This window comes from Dendrobates tinctorius, unplaced genomic scaffold, assembly GCF_039654945.1.
Source record: "Dendrobates tinctorius isolate UK_male_01 unplaced genomic scaffold, ASM3965494v1 ptg000086l, whole genome shotgun sequence".
Taxonomy (NCBI): Eukaryota; Metazoa; Chordata; class Amphibia; order Anura; family Dendrobatidae; genus Dendrobates; species Dendrobates tinctorius.
In genome coordinates this window covers 22106888-22130036 of record NW_027361754.1, presented here as the reverse complement: position 1 = coordinate 22130036, position 23149 = coordinate 22106888, and the positions used below count along the sequence as shown (strand labels likewise).

Below are 23149 nucleotides of genomic sequence, written 5' to 3'. Positions count from 1 at the left end.
ACATGCAGCGATATCGCTAGCAATATCGCTGCAACGTCACAAAATCGGTGACTTTACAGCAATATTGCTAGTGATATCGCAGTGTGTAACGGGGGCTTAAAGGTCGCAAATGCTGCTGACGGTAATCAGTAATAGATAAGATAATCCTTTAATCGTCCCACCATGGGGAAATTCAGAGCATTACAGCAGCAAGGCAGGAACAAGTACAGATACAGATGCATAAAGGCATTACATTGACAGTAGGTAGGTACATATACGAAAAAAAAAAAGATATAACCGGACTATCACAACTAATAGGAAGTATTACGGGACTCATTTTATCTTTTTATATTTATTTCAGTCCTCAATTGATTATGAAAATGATTTTTTTGTCTGCTAGAAAAGCCCAATAACCTCTTGACTGCCCCGGATCATCAGGACTAGTGACCACCATTAGGTCTGCAGAGATTAAACACTTCACCACCCATGATATTAAACCCTCGCTAAAACTTTTTATATCTGTTGGCCTATTGGTTTCGTCAATCGTCCTGCCGGCAGTTTTGACTCTTTTTGACTCTTGACTCTTATTTTGCTCGCTCTGCTGAATGCTCCTTTGTTCTCTATGAGAAAGATACGGTCAGACATTTCTGGCGGCAGCTTATCCCGCTGATTACAAAAGGTTCAGTAGTTGGAAATTAGACAGTTTGGATCCTTATCTCCCCTGACATCATTAGACTGCTGGCCGAGCCCATCGATATCTGTGGGTTTGAAGATGTTAGTCTAATGCAGTGGTTCCCAAACTCCAGTCCCCATGGACCCCAACAGCTCATGTTTTCAGGATTTCCACAGTGTTACACATGTAAGAGAATTCCTGATGCCTTGATGATACTTCAATCACCTGTGAAATCCTAAGGAAATCCTGAAAACATGACATGTTGGGGTCCGCAACGACAGGAGTTTGGGAAACATTGGTCTAATGTGTATGGAGGGCTTAACTAGGTCTAGACCACCAGGGATATAGACAATAACCTTTACCACAGTCCACCTGGATACTGTTTGATACTTTTTGCACAAGATAAAGGCTGTGTAGTCCTTAATCTTGTGCTTTATGGCTAATCTAAAGGTACTGTCACACTTAGCAATGTACCAGCGATCCCGACCAGCGATATGACGCGGTCAGGATCGCTGGTACATCGCTAAGTGGTCGCTAGTGAGCTGCCACACAGGCAGATCTCACCAGCGACATCGCAGGAGTCGGGGGTCGCTACTTACCTGTCACACTAGGCGATCCTGCGTCCTCCCGCCCGGCTCCACAGGAAGCGCCGCAGGAAGCTGATGACGAGAAACGGTCCTGAACGTTCTCGCGCGATCAGCGATAACCAGCGGAGGAGCAGGTCGTAGGTATCAGACACAGCGATGTCGCTAGCAATATCGCTATAACGTCACAAGTTATAGCGATATTGCTAGCGATATCGCTTAGTGTGACAGTACCTTAAGGGAGAGCAACAAATTAATCCAATAAACAATATTCATCTGTGAAAGGTAATCTGTCATCATGGCTACCCAAACCGCAGGCAGCATGAATCAGAGCCTGGCTTTATGATTGCAACCTGGTATGTCTTTCTCTGAAATGTTCCGGTGTTTCAGAGAAGATACAGTTAAAGGATCCAACCGGGGACCATAGGGAGAGACCCGACTAGTCAGGCTCCGTCCCTGGCCATCATTTGCTGTTAGAAGAGGATAAGAGGTCACTCCCGTGTTGTACATAGGAACAGACTTATCAGTTTCCTCTGGGAGGATTGCTGGGAAAAGTCGGCCAAGGACAATAGCTAAAGACCAAACTAGTCCCCGGCTGGCTCTTCCCAGCTCTCTAATTATATTTTCTCTGAAATGTTAGATTATTTCAGCTAAAGATATGCCTTCTAAAATCTTGCAGCTGGAGCTTCGGTTTATGCTGTCTGCAGTTTGGGCAGCATGATTTAGATGACTAGTTCCTTTTAATACCCATGGCACTAGCACAGATTCTGAGGGCCCTTCTGCATTTATCAAGCAGAAATGATGTGCTGTACCTGTGTAGACCAGACCGCTGCAGTCAGTCACTGGCTTTGGTGGTGATGACAAACATATACTAAACAAGTGAAAAAGAAAATTTGAAAAACACATTTCACATTGAGTAAATATATCAGTGGGTGTAAGGTCTGTGGTGTGGTGTCGGATGCAGTAATCCTTATGCAGACCACATTATCTTCACCTATTATTCAGATTTAACCTGACGGTGTCCCTGACTTTCCATGGAAGGCCTCTTCCGTTACTCTGCTCTGCTGGCACACAGCTTTGGCTTGTGCCCATGTTTGCCATATGGCTAATTGTCCCTGCGATTATCTTGAGCCCTTTTCTCAAGAATTATGCAAAAATGTATTCAATAACGACAAATAAAAAAACACCAGTAAATCACTAAATAATGAACATATGAACATAACTTTTGTATTATATTGCCCATCTAGCCAATTCGGGAATTGTCTTTTTCTGCACCATACTTATTAATGTAGCGGCAGCATTTAGCTCCCATATAATGTATATCATTTTTTTGCTACTGTTTGATAATTTTAAAAGTTTCAGAAATAATAACCGTTTCTTCTGTCTTCATATTCCAAGACCCATCACTTTTCTTAAACTTTTTTTTTTAGCAGAATGAGGTGTAGTTTAGTGATGAGTAAACTAGCAGGGATCAGGCGTCATCTGAGCATGCTCGGTGGCAGGGCCGGGTTTAGCGGCCTAGGGCCCCCGCTCCCCTCGGGGCTCACAGCCAGTCACCTGCCGCCAGCGCCGAATCCTTCCACCAGCACCCACGCATGTAATTATATCGGCGTTTATGACACAGATACAGTTCAAAGCAATGATGGAGGAGAGAGCGGCAGCTGATGTTCCCTCTCCCATTATTCCCCTCTGCCTCTGAGCCGCTGAGATTGGAGCCAAGCCGGGAGCAGTGCGGGGCACGAGGAGAGGTGAGGAATGTGTGTGTTTTTTAAATATATCAGTGCATGAGTACTGGGGGGCTACTGTACAATATATTCTATGGGGAGGTGGGCTGTAATATATTCTATGGGGGCTACATTATATTCTATATGGGGACTGTATTATATTCTATGAGGGAGGATTGCTTCATACTCTTTTATGGGGCTACATTATATTCTATGGGGAGGTGGGCTGTAATATATTCTATGGGGGCTACATTATATTCTATATGGGGACTGTATTATATTCTATGAGGGAGGATTGCTTCATACTCTTTTATGGGGCTACATTATATTCTATGGGGAGGTGGGCTGTATTATATTCTATGAGGGTTGTATTAAATTTATTATATTCAATGAGAGGTGATTGCATCATACTCTATGAGGGGGCTACATTGTATTGCATCATACTCTAGGGCTTCATTATATTCTACAGGGGTATACATTACTGTATATTCTATTAGGGGCTGCATCACACTATATGAGGACTACATTGTATTCTATGGAGGGGCTACATTATATTCTTTGCGGGGCTGCATTATACTATATGAGGGGGGCTTCAATATATTCTATGGGGGTCACATTATATTGTATGGCGGGGCTGCATTATACTCAGGGGGCTACTTTATATTCTGTGAGGTGGCTGCATTATACTCTTTGGGGTGGCAGCATTATACTATATGTGGGCTGCATTATACTGTATCGAGGACTATGGGGAATACATTATACTAAATGAAAAACTATTGGGTGCATTATACTATTAGAAGTGAATTGTACTACATGGATGACTATGGCAGTGCATAATACTATATATAGCACTATGAGGAGTGTATTATACTATATGGAGGACTGAGCAGTGTATTTTAATATATGGAGGACTATGAGGAGTGTATTATACTATATGGAGGACTGAGCAGTGTATTATACTTTATGGAGGACTGAGGAGTGTATTATACTTTATGGAGGACTGAGGAGTGTATTTTAATATATGGAGGACTATGAGAAGTGTACTTTAATATATGGAGGGCTATGAGGAATGTATTATACTATATGGAGGACTATGGGATGTGTATTATACTATTTGAAGGACTATGGGGAGTGTATTATACTATGTGGAAGACTATGGGGCACATTATAATATATTGAGGACTATGGGATGTGCATTTTACAATATGGAGGACTGTGCTGCACATTATACTATGTGGAGGACTATGGGGTGTATTATACTAAACAAGCAAATTTCTGCCTATTCATCGAGTGATTGGACTGTTTAAAAAAAATCATAGTTCTCAGCAGCACAACGCCAGTGTAAACTGTAGATGTGCTGCTGATAACATGATACTGTATGGGGACAGATTGATCTAATAGTGATTGTTCTGGTCCCATCATTCTTTCTCAGTTGGTGTAAAGAGGCCGGGAAACAAGCGTTGAACGACTTCAATATAGTCGATCACACTCAGTAAGCGGCCTGAACTCAGCATATGTAAATACAACAAATACTTCTGTGTGATGTGCAACATGTTAGCATTTGGGGCCCCATTTTAGGGTACCGTTACACCTAGCAATGTACCAGCGATATGATGCGGTCATGATCGCTGGTGCATCGCTAGGTGGTCGCTAGTGAGCTGCCGCACAGGCAGATCTCACCAGCGACATCGCTGGGGACGGGGATCGCTACTTACCTGTCAGACGAGGCGACCCTGCGTCCTCCCGCCCGGCTCCACGCGTCGCTCGTCGTCACAGCAGGAAGCGCCACAGGAAGTGGCCGATGAGGAATGATCCAGGAGCTTCTCGCGCGATCAGCGATAACCAGCGGGGGAGCTGGTCGGAGGCAAGTATCACATGCAGCGATATAGCTAGCAATATCGCTGTAACGTCACAAAATCGGTGACTTTACAGCGATATTGCTAGTGATATTGCAGTGTGTAACGGGGGCTTTAGACTTTTGCCTGGGGCCCCACTTTGCCCTAAATCTGGCACCTGCTCGCTGGCTAACCGAGTGTCTATACATGTGTATAACAAAACATGTGAAATTACAATAATTTTCAGGGAGAAATACTTCATTTTCTGGAACAATTTGAAGGGTTGCCAACACTTTTGGCTATGACATATAAAACATTTTGCTCTGATTTGGAAACAGGGTAAAAGGTTCTTCGTTATTTACTGTTCTAATGTTTGAGAGGCTCTTGGCTCTCACATGACATATGTCTACTGTAGGTTAACCCTAGAACGCATACCTGGGGCCTTGCCGGCCTGCTAGGTTAATTGTTTTCTATTTTCTGCAAGATTACTTTAGTTAGAATTCGGAAACTCTAGGTATTCCTCAGGTATATAGTTGTTGGTAATTTCCAGTTCATATATTTTTATGTTACAGGCATTTCGGTACAACTCTTTGTTGGGAATACCCCATATTCACATACCTGGGGCCTTTTAGGCCTGTACTAGGTTTACATGTGATCCTCAGTCTTTTTGTCCTTACTGTTGCTGGGGAAGACTTGTCTTTATGACTCAATGTGACAGTGGATGAGCAACTTCTTGCCTTTAGGGGACATTGCAAATTCATTCAGTATATGCCCAGTATACCAGCCTAGTATGGAATAAAAATTTTCTGGATGTGATTCTGCAAGCTATTTTGAGATGAATGGTCTGATTTACTGTGGCAAAGAAATTGATGCTCCAGTCCAGAGACCTATGTTCTGCCATAGTAAAAACACTTTTACCAATTTTCAATTCTGGAAAAAATAAAACAATGGACAACTACTTTACCAATCTTGAACTGGGCAAATTTTTGCTTCAGAAACAACTTGCACTTGTTGGTACTATGAAGCCAAACCGCCGAGAAATTCCTCCAATCATGAAGCACAATCCACAGTGAACACTTTATGAGTGTCTTTGGTTTCTGCAATCAAGCGACAATGGTGTCTTATAAAGCGAAGAAAGAAAAATCCGTGATATTACTGAGTACCATGCATCGTGATTGCAGGATTGACACCAATGACAGGAAACAGAAACCAGAAATCATCCTGCACTATAATAATACTAAAGGCAGTGTGGAGAAAATGGACAATATGATTGGAGAGTATTCGTGCAAGAGGCAGACAAAACGTTGGCCTGTAGTCATTTTTTCTAATATGCTTGCTGTGTCAGCCCTCAATACCTATATTGTTTATAGTGAAACGCATCCAGAATTCCATGTCAACAGGAAGGACAAGAGAAGTCTATTCTTGACAGAACTTTGCTATGAACTTTTAATGCCTACCATGATGGAGAGAAGCAACACGAAATGCTTGCCAAGGCAAACTACAGAAGCTATGATCCAATGTGTTATACATTTTCAGGAACATCCAGAGCCAAGAGAATAAAAAAAAAAAAAAGCGTTGTTATATTTGTCCAGCAAAGAAGGAAAGGAAATCTGAGCATATCTATACTATTTGTGGACAAAATATCTGCAAGGAACATTCTTCCAAACAGATAACATGTGAAAATTGTTGGGGTCATCAGTAAAGTTGAAAAGGAAAGTTTGAAAAGAAATATTCCTGAACCATGTTTACTACAACTTTTATATAAAAAAAAGTTTAGACAAAAAAATCGTTATTATGAAGCATTATATAGTATGCATTTTAAGCCTGTTTACTTACTTTTTTGTTGTTTTTTTGCACATAATTATGTTTTGAAATATTCACATCTTAGGCTGCTTTCCCATGGGATTTGGATGTTTCACCCCCAGCAGTATGCCCCCAGGTACATTTCGCCCTTGGATGTTTCCCCCCAGCAGTTCTCCCCCGGATGTTTCACCCCCAGCAGTTTGCCCCCACATGTTTCACCTACAACATTTTGTCCCTGGATGCGTCACCATCTGATGTTTTGCCCCTAGTATTTTGACCCCAGATGTTTCACAATCAGCTTTTGGGGTCAATATGCAGGGAACTAAACATCTAGGGCTGAACATACCTATAATAATAAATAAAATATACAGGACCACAATTGCTGGGTATTCTTGTGGCTGCCTTTTCAGCAGCTCTACTGGCTGGCCTTAAAGTATTATCACCCTAGAACATAAAAAAAACTGACATACTTACCTGGCGCAGCTGTAGATCCTTGGGTCCCGGAGTGCAGTCTAATGGTTCCCCGTGATGTCTTCTCCTGCTTCTGGCTGTCTTTTCATCTTGCCTGGATCACTGATCCATGAAGCATGAATGCCGCGGCAGTGAGGCTGAATGTCTCCTGGCCGCTCACTGACATGACGTCACTCCTGCCCCATTCATCAGTCAATCCAGGGGGCAGGATGCCTATCCTGTCACCAAAACACTGCTGCGCATGCACAGTGCCGCGATGAGATCAGGCAGAAGAGGACGCTGGGCAGGAGAGGACTCGTAGTGTACTCTGGATCCAGCATGGCGATCGCCAGCCTACACAGTCAGGACAAGATCAGGCAAAGATGAGCAGAAGACCTCTAGGTAAGTACCAGGAGGGGAAGATCAGCAGCATGCTTACCGCAACATGATTGCTGAAAGCATGCTGCTTTATTTTGCGGTTTTGCATGAGAATACCCCTTTAATGCAGACTATGTATGGAAGCAGGGGGACTGTTGACTGACTACAGGGTTAATCCCACCAACCATCTCAGAAGAACTGAGATATTGGCTTTGCTGAACTAAAGTGGTGGTTAACCAGCTTCTACAGAACCTCTTTATCAGGTCTCCAGAAGGGGGGGTTTTGGGATTAGCCCTCACAGAACACTCTGCCAGTATACAAAAGAATGAAGCAGCAGATAAAAGTGGTATTCTCACTTCAGGATCCCTTTTTCTATTGATGCCCATTCCTCAGATTAGACCAAGAATAGGGTCCAGTTGTATTCTGCATTGAACCAGCTGTTTATCAGCAGCTTTCAGCACCAATAAGGACAAGTGACTGGAAGCTGCAGCCATAGCGCTCCATGATTTCAGTGAAATACAGGGAAGATGTGACAGAGCCTGGTAAAGAGCTGATCCACTGTGACATGCCTTATACAGGGGCATGCACTGCTCTGTGCAGAGAAATGCATGTTCTGGACCGGATTTGGTTGTGTGCATCCGATCTTTCAGTAACAAACAGCCCTTTGGGGACAACTATGAAATTGGTGTGGCCCTTAGTGAATATGAGTTTGCCACCCCTGATCTAAGACAAGTGACCATCATTTTACTGTCATGTACTAGTGGTGTTACATGTAATGGCTTCTTTTTTGTCATCCATTACATATGATACTGTATCTAGTGATGAGCAAACCCAATCTGGAAAGTTCAGGGTTCGTATCGAACATTGCCTGCTCGGGTTCAACCACACCGACCTCAAACAGGCAATGTTTGGAGTTTTCTCATCAGAAAATAAAAATCGCTTCTCTCCCCTTTGCTGAGGTCCCTACCTGTGTGGAGAGTCTTCTTGACCAAGGGAATCCCTAGCTAGGAATCCTGAAAGGGATTCCCTCGGGTACGATAACATATTCATACAATGTGAAGTGCATGGAAGAGGACTGAAGAGGACCCTCCGCGTCTGCCGGTACCTCATACAACCATAGGAAAAAGGATAATCACAAGGCAATTATTTGTGTGTATAAAAATATAATTTTTATTGAAGCAAATTCATTGAAACAATACTGCCAAAACTGGGGAAGTAGGAGAGTACAGATACACTCATTGCTCACAGTCACTCATTAAACGCGCAAATCCAGGAAGAGACAGCTACCATGAAAATGGATAGACTCAGGGACTGCCAGCAATATATTGCAGCTACAAGGGGCAGAACTGAAAAAGCCCTAATAATAAACTACTACAAATATTAATATAAACAAAAAGCACAGAATGACAAATGTGCAAAAATACCTTGCAATAAGACATATAACAGTAGTCAGCAAGTGCTGATAAAAGGTAATAACAAACACAGGGTATTTAGTCTATACGTTTTTTTGCAAAAAAATGTATAACAAGCTGCCTCACCAACGTCAAGGTAACCCGTATTGAAGCAGTCCCTATCTAATGTATTTAATACCTGAACATATGAACTGTATCTAAATGAGCAGGATTAAGACAGGCGCTTTCTGGTATGGGCACGTGATGCAAGACAGCTCCTTATGTGCATGTCACACGAGAGGGGTGGGGTCCCTCAAATCATGCATAAGCATGAAAAAACTGGATTAAAAACACACATGTGACATGCACAATGTGAACAAGTCTGTTGGACCATGTTCACTCCACCCTGACTGAAACACAAACAAAAAGCACAGAATGACAAATGTGCAAAAATACCTTGCAATAAGACATATAACAGTAGTCAGCAAGTGCTGATAAAAGGTAATAACAAACACAGGGTATTTAGTCGATACGTTTTTTTGCAAAAAAATGTATAACAAGCTGCCTCACCAACGTCAAGGTAACCCGTATTGAAGCAGTCCCTATCTAATGTATTTAATACCTGAACATATGAACTGTATCTAAATGAGCAGGATTAAGACAGGCGCTTTCTGGTATGGGCACGTGATGCAAGACAGCTCCTTATGTGCATGTCACACAAGAGAGGGGTGGGGTCCCTCAAATCATGCATAAGCATGAAAAAACTGGATTAAAAACACACATGTGACATGCACAATGTGAACAAGTCTGTTGGACCATGTTCACTCCACCCTGACTGAAACACAAACAAAAAGCACAGAATGACAAATGTGCAAAAATACCTTGCAATAAGACATATAACAGTAGTCAGCAAGTGCTGATAAAAGGTAATAACAAACACAGGGTATTTAGTCTATACGTTTTTTTGCAAAAAAATGTATAACAAGCTGCCTCACCAACGTCAAGGTAACCCGTATTGAAGCAGTCCCTATCTAATGTATTTAATACCTGAACATATGAACTGTATCTAAATGAGCAGGATTAAGACAGGCGCTTTCTGGTATGGGCACGTGATGCAAGACAGCTCCTTATGTGCATGTCACACAAGAGAGGGGTGGGGTCCCTCAAATCATGCATAAGCATGAAAAAACTGGATTAAAAACACACATGTGACATGCACAATGTGAACAAGTCTGTTGGACCATGTTCACTCCACCCTGACTGAAACACAAACAAAAAGCACAGAATGACAAATGTGCAAAAATACCTTGCAATAAGACATATAACAGTAGTCAGCAAGTGCTGATAAAAGGTAATAACAAACACAGGGTATTTAGTCTATACGTTTTTTTGCAAAAAAATGTATAACAAGCTGCCTCACCAACGTCAAGGTAACCCGTATTGAAGCAGTCCCTATCTAATGTATTTAATACCTGAACATATGAACTGTATCTAAATGAGCAGGATTAAGACAGGCGCTTTCTGGTATGGGCACGTGATGCAAGACAGCTCCTTATGTGCATGTCACACAAGACACAATACGGGTTACCTTGACGTTGGTGAGGCAGCTTGTTATACATTTTTTTGCAAAAAAACGTATAGACTAAATACCCTGTGTTTGTTATTACCTTTTATCAGCACTTGCTGACTACTGTTATATGTCTTATTGCAAGGTATTTTTGCACATTTGTCATTCTGTGCTTTTTGTTTGTGTTTCAGTCAGGGTGGAGTGAACATGGTCCAACAGACTTGTTCACATTGTGCATGTCACATGTGTGTTTTTAAATATTAATATAGCCATAAAATCGCAAGGTGTATAGGCCACATCACAGATTATGATCTAGATGGCCACCATAAAACAACGCCGCTTGCCTGGCAATAACCATCATACCCATAATTACAATACTCCGCAAATATAATCAGATAACCGCGGCCATTTCAGGTCTGCGCGACCGGAAGGGACACTCATCACCCGGATGTGACGTGTCACATCCGGGTGGTGAGCATCACTTCTGGTCACATGGTATACCACGCTGCAGCTGGGTGATATAAATAATGGAGACACATGGTTGGTAGTAGGCCCCTTGAGAAAGGAGCCGAAACGCGCGTCGGGGCGGACGCGCTAGTCCAGGCGGTAGCGGCACCCTGTATAAAAGATACCCAAAGGTAATTTTACCTGATTATATTAAAAACACACTCCCCTTGTAAAAGCAAATGCGAAACACGCGCTGGCGTACCGCCACTACTTAAGGTAATGTAACAACACTTTTTCTTTTATATATCTTCCTTATACCTTAGCTTTCAAATCTCTAATATGTACTCTGGTCATTTCTGCCACATGGATTAACTTTTCTCTACCTGGAGTTGCATATTTTTTCTTGGACACTTAGGCAATTATTTGAGCCTCTTCTTATACTTGGCCCCTTAGTACCATTTAGGACTTATATTGATTCTACTACACATGGGTACTTTTCTTCTATTGTCCTGAGATTTGATTGCTGCCAAATGTAATAAGATTTTTTTCACTCTTTTTCCATATACTGTTATGGGATTTTTTATAGCTTTTTGCTTACCTTAATGATGTGGCCTTTTTTGCACATTGTTGTCCCTATTTTGTACATGTTTTATAGTGTTATTCTTTTATATGTATTCAATAAAATATTGCAATGTTATTATTTGGCACATGGATTATATAAAGTTGCTTGAACAGGGGTGGTGTAGTGGAAAACATGCCATCAGCAAACCACTCTTTACTTTGGGCCAGCAGATGGAGATTGTCTCTTGTTCCAAATATCAAGATACAGCTGAGTCCACTTCCTAATTAAAAGTGAAAGTATTAGTACAGGAAGTAATGAGACAAAAGAAAAAGTAACAAGTAGCAGATACAATTTCAGGATGAATTCACAATAAATTTTCCTAATCAGAAGCATCCATTGTTCTTATCTCACATAAACTCCAATTTTGCGTCAGATTTTCTGATTTTATAACAGAAATGTTAAATTGAAGCAAAATCTGGTGTGAAGGAGCTAAACAATAGTTTTTTTCTACAACATGTATTGTCCCAGTGGAAAATGATATATTCCTGTTTAAAAATGCTTCCAAGCTTCAAAAATGTCACATTTTCAAAGTCCTGAAAGAATTAATGGCAGCAGAAACTAGCAAACTGCAGAATTCCATGATAATAAAAGGTTTACATCAGGAAAAACGAGCAAACATGTAAGAAGTATTTGTGAAAAAAAAGCATACTAAGGCCTCTTTCACACTTCAGTTTTTTACAATCAGTCACAATCCGCCAGGTTTTGAAAAAAACGGATACTCAATTTTCTTTTGAGGATCTGTTTTTTTCCCCATTGACTTCCATTAATGGCGGATTGTGACGGATTGCTGTCCGCTGCATCCGTTTTTTTTGAGGATCCGCCAAAAGTTCGTGTCCGTCACCATCCTCAAAGATTTCCAAACGGAGCTTGCAACGTTTTTTTCTCTGGCGGATCCTCCAGACACTCATTTAACCCGAAATTCTTTCTGGCTGCCGGACCAAAAAAAAAATCTCTCTCTCTTTCTCTCCTTCCCGGCCAGCGGTTCCTTTAGATTTCCTCATTTTCAGGATCCGTCTGAAAACGGATCCTGTGCCTTCCGTTCACATCAGTTCAAAACGGATCCGCTTGTCTGACTTTTTGGCGGATTTGAACTGATGCAAAAAACTGAAGTGTGAAAGAGGCCTAACTCAACGGTTCATTAGGTCGGGGTCATATGCAGCATAAATGTCTAAATCCCATCCACATACTCATGAAAAATGTAGTTAAAAAAAAATGACATGCAGTGCAGCAGTGGCGTACCTAGCATGTAGGCAGGGGACACCACTGCCCCCAGGCCGTCAGAGGGCCTGCCGCCAAGGGGTGTAATGCGCCCATGAACAGCGGGCCCCCTGAATCTACCATGCTCTGGTTAGGTGCCTGTCACCTACTGGAGCATGGCAAGGATAAATTAATACTCACCGCCTGCTGCTGCGCTGCTTTCCTTGTATTGAATTTATTGTCTGTACATGTCCCCGCTTAATTGTAAAGTGCTGCGGAATATGTTGGCGCTATATAAATAAAAATTATTATTATTATTATTATTATTTCCTCACTCTGGTTTGATTCAGATCCTTGCATACATCATTCCAGGTCCTGTATCAAAGCAATGGAACACAGCGTGTGGCAGCAGGTGGTGAATATTAACCCCCTGCCATGCTCCGGTAGGTGACCGGCACCTACCGGAGCATGGTGTACCCTCTTCCCAGCACTAACAGGCCCCTTCACACTTAGCGATGCACTAGCGATCCCGACAACGATATGACCCGGTCAGGATCGCTGGGTGCATCGCTAAATGGTCGCTAGTGAGCTGTCACACAGGCAGATCTCACAGCGATGTAGCGACGCAGCAGCAGTCGTTACTTACCTTTCAGACGCGGCGATCCTGACGTCCTCCCGCCTGCGTCCATGCGTCGCTCGTCGGCGCCAGCAGGAAGCGCCCGACGAGAAATGGAACTGGATGATCTCGCGCGATCAGTGACAGACAGCGGGGGAGCCGGTCTGAGGTATCACACATAGCTATATCGCTAGCGATATCGCTGCTACGTCACAAAATGGGTGACGCTTTAGCGATATCGCTATGTGTAAAAGCCCCTTAAGTCAGAATTGAAACTTCATTTCAGGCTGTTGGCAGGGGGTAAGGCTAAAGGGGCAGGGCATCGCAGAGGAAGGGGGCCCAGGCCCCTTCAAAACTTTGCTATGGGGCCAGGGCCTACTTATGTCCCTGCATGTGAATGTATGCTGCCATTATGCAAAGAAGATTCCAGCCATTCAGACAACCTTGTCCTCTGGCTGTGATTGACAGTGGCTGGATACCTGCAAATCATGGTTGGTGGACAAGGTTTCCACTCTGCTTATAAACATGACAGACCACTGTATCTCAAAGGCAGGACTTCTACTTTGAAGCTGAGCAGTGAATCAGACTGCAACTAAACAAGTGAGGCATGGTTGGAATCAGCAGGCCTCACCCTACATTATACTATCCTCAAAGTTTCCCTTTAAGGCAAAATAATCACATAGTATTCTATATCAGCACTTTGTAATACATAATTTTTCACATTTGTGCAACATAAACTTTGCAATAATTCTGCATAAAGGAAATGTTAAATGCTTACCAGAATCATTCAGAAGGAACTGCTGCTGGATACCATCAATACTGATCCCCTGGAACTCCTGGGGAATAACAAGTTGATCAAGGGTTTGGGGCAACCTTGGAATGTTGCCAAGTTTCCTTGATAATCGAATTGTTCTCTTCAGTGATACTTTCCTTGGGAGAAGTGCTACAACATTAGAATGGATTCCTGAAATGACTTCTTTGAGAATCGGTTTTGATGTCTCCTGTGTTGTCCTTGCCCTGGTGAGCGCCTCATTGACAAGTCGGATTACTTCAGGTCTTGCTGCTTGTGCTGCGTGGTTGTGGGGATTGGTTATTTTCACCACTTCCCACGTTTGGATACGACTGAATAAATACTTGTAGAAAGTGAATTGCTGTGGAAGCTGACTGATTTTTTGTGCTAGTACACCTCTCTTTGTAGAGATTTTAGACACTGCTATATTCTGATGTAAAGATGAAATAAGAGCTAGTCTAATGTAACTCGCAGGACACCTGACATGAAAAAAATTGTTACATCTGCAACAAAACGTGCAAAAAAGCAGCTCAGTGCTGGGTCAGGTAAAAGTTCACAAAATGTTTTGATTTTAGAGTGGTTTACATTCCCCACCTAAATCAGGCCTTATTCACACTACATTTTTTTAATCCGTTTATTTTTTTCGTGGTTTTTTTTTTTTTTTTTAAACACAAAAAGGTTTTGGAAAATGTCTTGTTAAAATTGCCGGCAAAATTCTCTGACACTATAATACAATCAGTTGTGAGGTTTACAGATGGAAACAGTTGATTTAAAATGTCACAAAAGTGCAGCACTCTGTACAGTACTTTTGTGACATGTGGACTGATGACAGATGGGAATTCAAGAACCACAAGGACAAACTGGCGAAGCATCCAAACACAAAATTCTGGGGGCAAAACAGGGTACAAACATCCAGGGGCAAAACATCCGGGGGCGACTGCTGGGGGCAAAACATCTGGGGGCAAAACATCCGGGGGCGACTGCTGGGAGCGAAACATCTGGGAGCAAAACATCCGAGGGCAAAACATCCGGGGGCAAAATGCTCGGAGCAAAATGTTCGGGGGCGAATCCTCCTGGGGGCGAAATGATAGGGGCAAAATGTACCTTTGGCGAACTGCTGGGGGCGAAACTTCCTATAACCCATTCCCATTGGCCCTGGGGTCAGCCAGGAGGGGATCCGTAATGGATCTGACCTCCTGGTAACTCCAGTTAAGGCTGCCGGAATGCCTGGATTTCGCCAGCCTTAGCTGGGGTCACCAGGAGGTCAGATCCATTACGGATCCCCTCCTGGTGGACCCCAGCACTTGTGGGAATGCATACTTACTTTGCAATTTTCAAATAAACTTTGAAAAGTTATTTTTATTTGAGTTATTCCATGCTATTTGCACACAGGCCTAAAAGGCCCCAGGTATGTGAAAGTGTAGATTTCTATGGTTATGCGTTCTAGGGTTGAGGAATTGGGCACACTGGATTATGTTATTGCCCCCTGACAGTCAGACCAGTCTCTCTCTTCTTTCTGTTACTGCCAGAACTCCTGGATTTGAACATGGCTATCTTTGACTATGATTTTGGCTCCAATTTTGTTCTGGCTTTCACCTTGCTCCACCGGCCAGCAGCAACAGATAGGATCCACATTAACCCTCAGACACTTTCAGATTCCCTACAATCTTCCCTGTCCCCAATCTCCTCTTTTTCCTGTCCTGATCTGGCTGTTCATCACTACAACACTCTTACAACCACCCTTGACCAGGTAGTGCCCCTCACCCTCAGAATCTCCAAACACAGAGTAAAACAGCCCTGGCTCACATTGCAAACTCAATTTCTCCAGCGATGCTCTAGGAGTGCTGAACGCCGATGGAGAAAAACCCGCACACCAGAAGACTTCATCCACTTCAAATTTATGCTAAGAACCTACAACTCTGCCCTTCACCTCGCCAAACAGACCTACTTCACCACCCTGATCTCCTCACTAGCCAACAACCCCAAGAAAATTTTTGACACCTTTCACTCCCTCCTCAGGCCAAAACACAAGCTCCTATCTCAGACATTTGTGCAAATGACCTGGCCTCCCATTTTATAAAGAAAATAGATAATATCCGTCAGGAAATCCGCTCCCAACCACCAAGTGCTGTGACTCCCATCCCTACCTGCATTTCCCCTGGCTCACTTTCCACATTTGATCCCATCACAGAAGAAGTCTCCAGACTCCTCTCTTCTTCTCGCCCAACTACATGCACTACTGACCCCATTCCCTCACAACTCCTCCAGTCTCTCTCTCCAGTCATCACAACTCACCTAACTACAATCTTTAATCTCTCCCTCTCCTCAGGCATTTTCCCATCCTCCTTCAAACTCTTTATCATTACTCCATTAGTAAAGAAACCTGCTCTTGACCCATCCTGCACAAACAACTACAGACCAGTCTCCAATCTCCCCTTCATCTCTAAACTCTTGGAGTGCCTAGTCTACTGCCGCCTTACCCGTTACCTCTCCACTCACTCCCTCCTAGACCCTTCACAGTCTGGCTTCCGACCCCTACATTCGACTGAAACTGCACTCCTCAAAGTGACCAATGACCTTCTGACAGCAAAATGTAACGGTGAACACTCTCTGCTCATTCTTCTCGACCTTTCTGCAGCTTTCGACACTGTTGACCACCGTCTCCTACTCCATAGGCTCCAGTCACTAGGCATTAAGGACATCGCTCTCTCCTGGTTCTCTTCCTATCTCTCTGACCGCTCCTTCAGTGTTTTGTTCGCTGGCTCCACGTCATCTCCTCTTCTCGCTGTCGTGGTACCTCAGGGCTCAGTCCATGGCCCCAATTGGACAGACCATCAGCAGATTTTGCTTTCAGTACCATCTTTATGCTGATGATACACAACTATATACGTCATCCCCTGACCTTACCCCCGCTGTACTACAGAACGTCAGTGACTGTCTCTCCGCAGTCTCCAATGTCATGTCCGCTCTCTAGCTGAAACTTAACCTCTCAAAACCTGAACTTCTTCTGCTCCCGCCATCTACTAACCTCCCTAAATCTGACATTTCCCTCTCCGTGGGTGGCACCATAATAACACCCCGGCAGCAGGCACGCTGTCTGGGTGTTATATTTGACACCAACCTCTCCTTCACATCCCATATACAATGTCTTGCCCGCTCATGCCGCCTACACCTAAAGAACATCTCCAGAATTCGCCCTTTTCTCACCATGGAAACAGCAAAAACCCTCACTGTCGCATTGATTCACTCCCGCCTGGACTACTGCAATGCTCTATTAATTGGCCTCCCCGCTACTCTACTTTCCCTTCTCCAGTCCATACTTAATGCAGCAGCCAGGGTCATCTATCTGGCTAATCGGTACTCGGACACGTCTGCTCTTCACCAGTCCTTACATTGGCTGCCCATTCATTATAGGGTCCAATTCAAAGTACTTGTTCTCACCCACAAAGCTCTCCACAGTGCGGCACCCCCCTACATCTCCTCCCTCATTTCTGTCTATTGGCCTAGCCGACCACTGCGCTCTGCAAAAGACTTTCGACTAAACTCTGCACTAATCCGCACCTCCCACTCCCGACTCCAAGACTTCTCCCGCGCTGCGCCAATCCTCTGGAATGCTCTACCCCAAGAAATTGGGACTATCCACAATTTGCAGAGTTTTAGGCGTGCTCTCAAAACACACCTATTCAGAGCAGCCTATAACGTTCACTAATCAAAGTCATTTTATGTGCAAGTGTGAGTATACAACAAGGAAACACAGAATGACAGATTTGCAAAAATACTCTGCAATAATAAATGGCAGTAATCAGTAAGTGCTGGATAACAAATACAGGGTATTTAGTTGATACTTTTTTTGCGCAAAAAAATGTACACCAAGCTGCTCTACCACGTCAAGGTAACCCCTATTGAAGCAGTCCCTAGCTAATGTATTAAAACCCTGAACATGTGAACAGTGTCTAATATGAACAGGATTCAGACAAGCCGCTCCCTAGTATGGGTGTCATGTCGGACGCTATTCACACCACAGCGTCCGGCAGGCAGAGGTAGTTTCACCTCCGTCCACTATAGCCTCAGTGGCGCCGGCTTGATTTTCTCAGGTTATCGGGGGTTAATCTAGCTGGAGATCAGGTTGGATGTTTGGTCACGCCCACGGTCTTTAAATAGTCGTGCTGGCCTATGGGCGTCGCCGATTATAGCTTGTGTTTTATACCAAGTGGTTCCGGTCTGGAGTGGAGGTGTTGGGGGGAGAGAGCGAGAGAGAGATTCGTATCTGGTGGCGTATGATCCGTTGTTACCTTTTCGCCTTCCCATATTTGTGTTTTGTTGTGCCCTGTTCACATTACTGTATAGTCCTGTGTGTATGCGGCGCAGTGCAGTTTAAGTTCTCCCTGTCTGTCATTATTGTGTGGGGCTTTGGTGGTTTGTCTCCTCACAGGGTGGAGGGTTAAGCTTAGGGCTGAGCAGATGATAAGGAAAGGTTGAAGGCTCAGGCATTTGCACCATCAGCAAAAACCCTGGGTTGAGGGTCAGACAGGGTTTCCCCTAGTTAAAGGGACACCACAGGAGCCCCGGGTATTTCAGCCTTAGTTGACCTAAGCCCCGCGTGACATTGGGTTTGTGGTCTGAGACAGCTCTTATGTGCACGTCACACAAGAGAGGGGTGGGGTCCTCCAAACCATGCTAAGCAAGGGAAAAAAAATGGATTAAAAACACACGTGACCTGCACAAATGTGAACACGTCGATCAGACAATGCTCACACCACCCACAAACTGAGATACAACAAGAAAACACCAGAATGACAGAATTGCAAAAATACTCTGCAATAAAAAATGGCAAAAATACCAATATAGCCTGAATTTAGCAATATTTATGTAAATCAGTCAATTATATATAATATATTAATAATTCTACTATATGTAGCAGCTAAAAGAATGGTAGACCATTCGAAATATTTAAGAAAAACCAACAAGACAGTATTCGAATTTGGGTCAATAAGGAAGTGCCATATTATAATCTGAATATAAATATTCCGGATAATAATAAAAGAAACAATATCTTTATATAAAAGTATACCTTTATTAAAATAGGGTAACAATAGTATACAACCGTGTCCTCTGTGTATAGATAGTAATAATTAAAATAAAAATTAGAAAAATACAAAAGACATAGCAGGCTGGCCAGTCATTAATATCAAATATACACATATATATGTATATACATATATATATAAATAATCACAATATATAAAATATCTTTCTCATATAAATACGTGAAAATATAATAGTGATGGATTTATATATAAACACCCTGAGAAACAGGAAAAAATGTGAATTTCAAAAAAATCATCATCATCATACTATAAAGTGCCAAGTGCCAAAAGAACAATATGACAGTTGCCAACTGTTAAGTAAGTAAAAAATAAAATGTATGGTGCTTTTCAAACCAACAACATATACCTTTAACTCAAAATGCCAAGTGCAATATAAACAGACAGGGGTATAATCATCAAAAGTGCCAATAAATAAATAATGAGAGAGAATGAGAAAAGTGTATACCTGGAGCACAGCCTGCCGGTCACAGAGAAACACAGCCCCGACGCGCGTTTCGGAATTAATCCTATCTATACACAGAGGACACGGTTGTATACTATTGTTACCCTATTTTAATAAAGGTATACTTTTATATAAAGATATTGTTTCTTTTATTATTATCCGGAATATTTATATTCAGACTATAATATGGCACTTCCTTATTGACCCAAATAAAAAATGGCAGTAATCAGCAAGTGCTGGATAACAAATACAGGGTATTTAGTAGATACATTTTGTTGCGCAAAAAAATGTACACCAAGCTGCTCCACCACGTCAAGGTAACCCCTATTGAAGCAGTCCCTATCTAATGTATTAAAAACCTGATCATTTGAACAGTGTCTAATATGAACAGGATTCAGACAAGCCGCTCCCTAGTATGGGCTTGTGGTCTGAGACAGCTCTTATGTGCACATCACTCAAGAGAGGGGTGGGGTCTCCCAAACCATGCTAAGCAAGGGAAAAAAAAAACAGATTAAAAACACACCTGGGTGAGTATGTAGCCCATTCACTATCTCTGTCCCCCACCATCTCAAGATGGCTGGACCATCATTGTAAATACATCATTGTAAATACACACCTGTACTTTGTATCTCCCCCACCTCACTGTAGATTGTGAGCTCTCACGAGCAGGATCATCTTATTTTACTTTAATTACTGTATTGTTAACGTTGTTACTTATGACTTTTATGTTTTGAAACTGTTAAACTGTAAAGCGCTGCGGAATATGTTGGCGTTATATAAATAAAGATTATTATTATTATTATATAGGGGTGATAGGATGAAAACGGGGGAAATCCTGGGACCTGTCATGGAGTGGATGGTGTAAATGTTGTACAGGACCTCTATTTAAGTTGAGTGGTTTCGCACCATGCATGGCCATTGGTTCAGCGGTTCAGCTGTGAAATAAGCAAATCCATGGACAGAGGGTGAAACCCCCTTTCCTTACAGAAATAAACATGCACAGTTATCCACTGATCACCATAGACCAGTGGTCCCCAACCTTTCTGACATCGATAGCCACATTCAGCTTAGGCTAATTTCACACATCAGGTTTTTTCCGACAGGCAGGATCGGGCTATTTTTAGAAAAACCGGAACCGGCTAAATCTGCCGCCGGAAGTTTTTTTTCTCATTGGCGCTGGATCGCGCCACATGGCCTCCTGTTTCTTCCGTTTTTTGCCGGATCCGGCTAAAATTTTGATTCTGGAAAAAACATCTCAAGCAACGTTTGTCTGCGGTGAAAAACTGGACAGCGCCGGATCCGGCGCGTCTGGCTTTTTGCTACAATGCAAGTCTATGGGTGCCGGAATGCGCCAGATCCGGAAAAAGATGGATCCGGTTACCGGATCTGTTTTTTTAAGTCTGAGCATTTTCAGATCCAATTGGCCAACCCACAGGAAACAGATATAGTGAGGCCCTCATCCATTACCAGCGAGCTAGACGGATCCGGCGGAAAAACAGATCCATTTAATCAGTTTTCCACAATTTACGCCGGATCCGGCGCAACGCCGGATCCTGCCTGTCAGAAAATCCTGATGTGTGAAAATAGCCTTATTAGAGAGATGGTCGTGAGCCACATCCAGCACTGAGAGAGGGTCGCGAGCCACAGCCATCTCCCAGCCCCTTCAAAATAGTGTCAACCAAAGCTCCCATTACAAGTATATTCATAACCAAAGCTTTTCCACATAAATCACTCTAAAGAAGTACATAGAGGTCCAGGGGTTGTTCCCGCAATACCCCCATCACATTGTCACATCCAGCTTTGAACACCTCCTCTAACAGGTAGTATCATCCTCCAGCATACCATACCTAAATCATCTCTAAACCCAAAGTCAGTATATGTGCATCCAGATCTGCTCTTCTGTGCAGGGCTACTCACAATATTCACCATTTTGAGATGTTCTCTTCATGCCTGTTTGCTTGACCTGGAGCTAATGCACCAAGCTGGCAGACAGCCACAATCCATAATTTATGGGACCGTGAGCCACATGTGGCTCCCGAGCTACAGGTTGGGGACCCCTGCCATAGACAGGGTTTCAAAGAGGTCATGCCCATGCAGAGCTTCAGGAAGCGTTCATACATTTACAGTACTTTTTCCGGTGCAAATTAAATTGCCCTAATCATAGCTCTCGTATCTTCTGTGTTTTTTTAGTTCCTACCGACTTCAACAAGCGGGTCTACCAAGGAGTGCGCGTGAAACATACAGTCAAGGATCTCCTAGCAGAGAAAAGGTCCAGGCAGACAACGGGATCCAGGATAAATGTGAGTTCCTACAATGCCACAAAGATCACAAATTCATTGTTCCCAGAGGCAATAATTACTGCAACTATGACACAACCTGCAACTAATGCTATTAAAGGGGCTTTCCACTAAATGGGAAAGAAAACTATGTAAAATACCTCAAACTAAGCAGGTGGTAACACACCCCCTGGGTCCAGCGTAGGTTCCCCCTCCTGTTCCAGTGTTTTGGGCGCAGGAGTGACATCACATGACGTTGATATTAGCGGCACATGCGCTGAGCACAGTGGTGCCTGCTGTCAATCAGCTGTGATTGGCTAAAGCAGTGGTGGCTAGCACGGAGCAGTGCTGGGACCAAGGAAGGGAGAGCACCTGCTGAGTTTGGTAATTTAGGTATTTTGCAGAGTTTGGGACCAACTTTCCTGAAAGCCGTCAACTCCTTTAATGCGGAAACATTTTCTTGTTTCCTTTTCCTGTTGAAGAGTTTATTACTGAGTATTTTATACATAAAATCAATCTACAATCTTTAATAGTATAATAAAAAAAGTTTCATTTCACAATGATGTAATCAAAAATGGACCTACTTATCACGGATCTGTGTAACTGAAGTTGAAAAAAAGTGGGGATAAGTAAGAGTGGGGCAACTAGATTACGATGGGCCCCGATGCAAAATGTGGCCCTGGGCCCCCACCTGCATGTTTGTCAGATGTATGGGCCCTTGTATCATTCTAGATCCTGTGAAGACATACGTGTTCACTAGCTTATGTAGAAATGTCCCCCATACTGTAATAATGTCTCCGATCCTGACCTCTTCCTGTAATAATGTCTCACATTCTTAGATTCATAGAATCCTAGAATTTAACAGTAGTATGGGACCTCCAAGGTCATCATGTCCAACCCCCTGCTCAATGCAGGATTCACTAAACCATCTCAGACAGATGTCTGTCCAGCCTGTTTGAAGACTTCTATTGAAGGAGATCTCACCACCTCTCGTGGCAGCCTGTTCCACTCATTGATCACCCTCACTGTCAAAGTTTTTTCTAATATCTAATCTGTGTCTCCTCCCAGTGTCATCTGATTGCTTCTTGTGTTTCCATGTGCAAATGAGAATAATGATAATCCTTCTACAATGTGACAGCCCTTGAGATATTTGTAGATAGCTATTAAGTCACCTCTCAGTCTTCTTTTTTGCAAGCTAAACATCTTCAAATCCTGTAACCATTCCTCATAGGATAGGGTTTGCAGACCGGTCACCATTCTGGTCTCT

At 43.0% G+C, this 23149-nt stretch overlaps 1 protein-coding gene across 7 annotated transcripts in view; it reads left to right on the top strand.

Moving 5' to 3' along the window:
* Positions 1–23149, top strand: part of POU2AF2 (POU class 2 homeobox associating factor 2) — a 144737-nt gene that overhangs the window by 96982 nt on the left and 24606 nt on the right. For 4 of the 7 annotated variants that reach the window (XM_073585171.1, XM_073585169.1, XM_073585170.1 and 1 more), the window contains exon 2: positions 21797–21906. The exons of 1 other annotated variant lie outside the window; for it this stretch is intronic. Coding sequence is in view for 4 of the 6 variants with exons in the window: in XM_073585169.1 (XP_073441270.1) it covers positions 21797–21906 (110 nt within the window). In the remaining 2 variants the exon portion in view is untranslated. Of the gene's footprint in view, positions 1–2712; positions 2985–7333; positions 7451–21796; positions 21907–23149 lie in introns of those variants that run through there. 2 more of the 7 variants (XM_073585172.1, XM_073585168.1) reach the window with 2 other exon arrangements.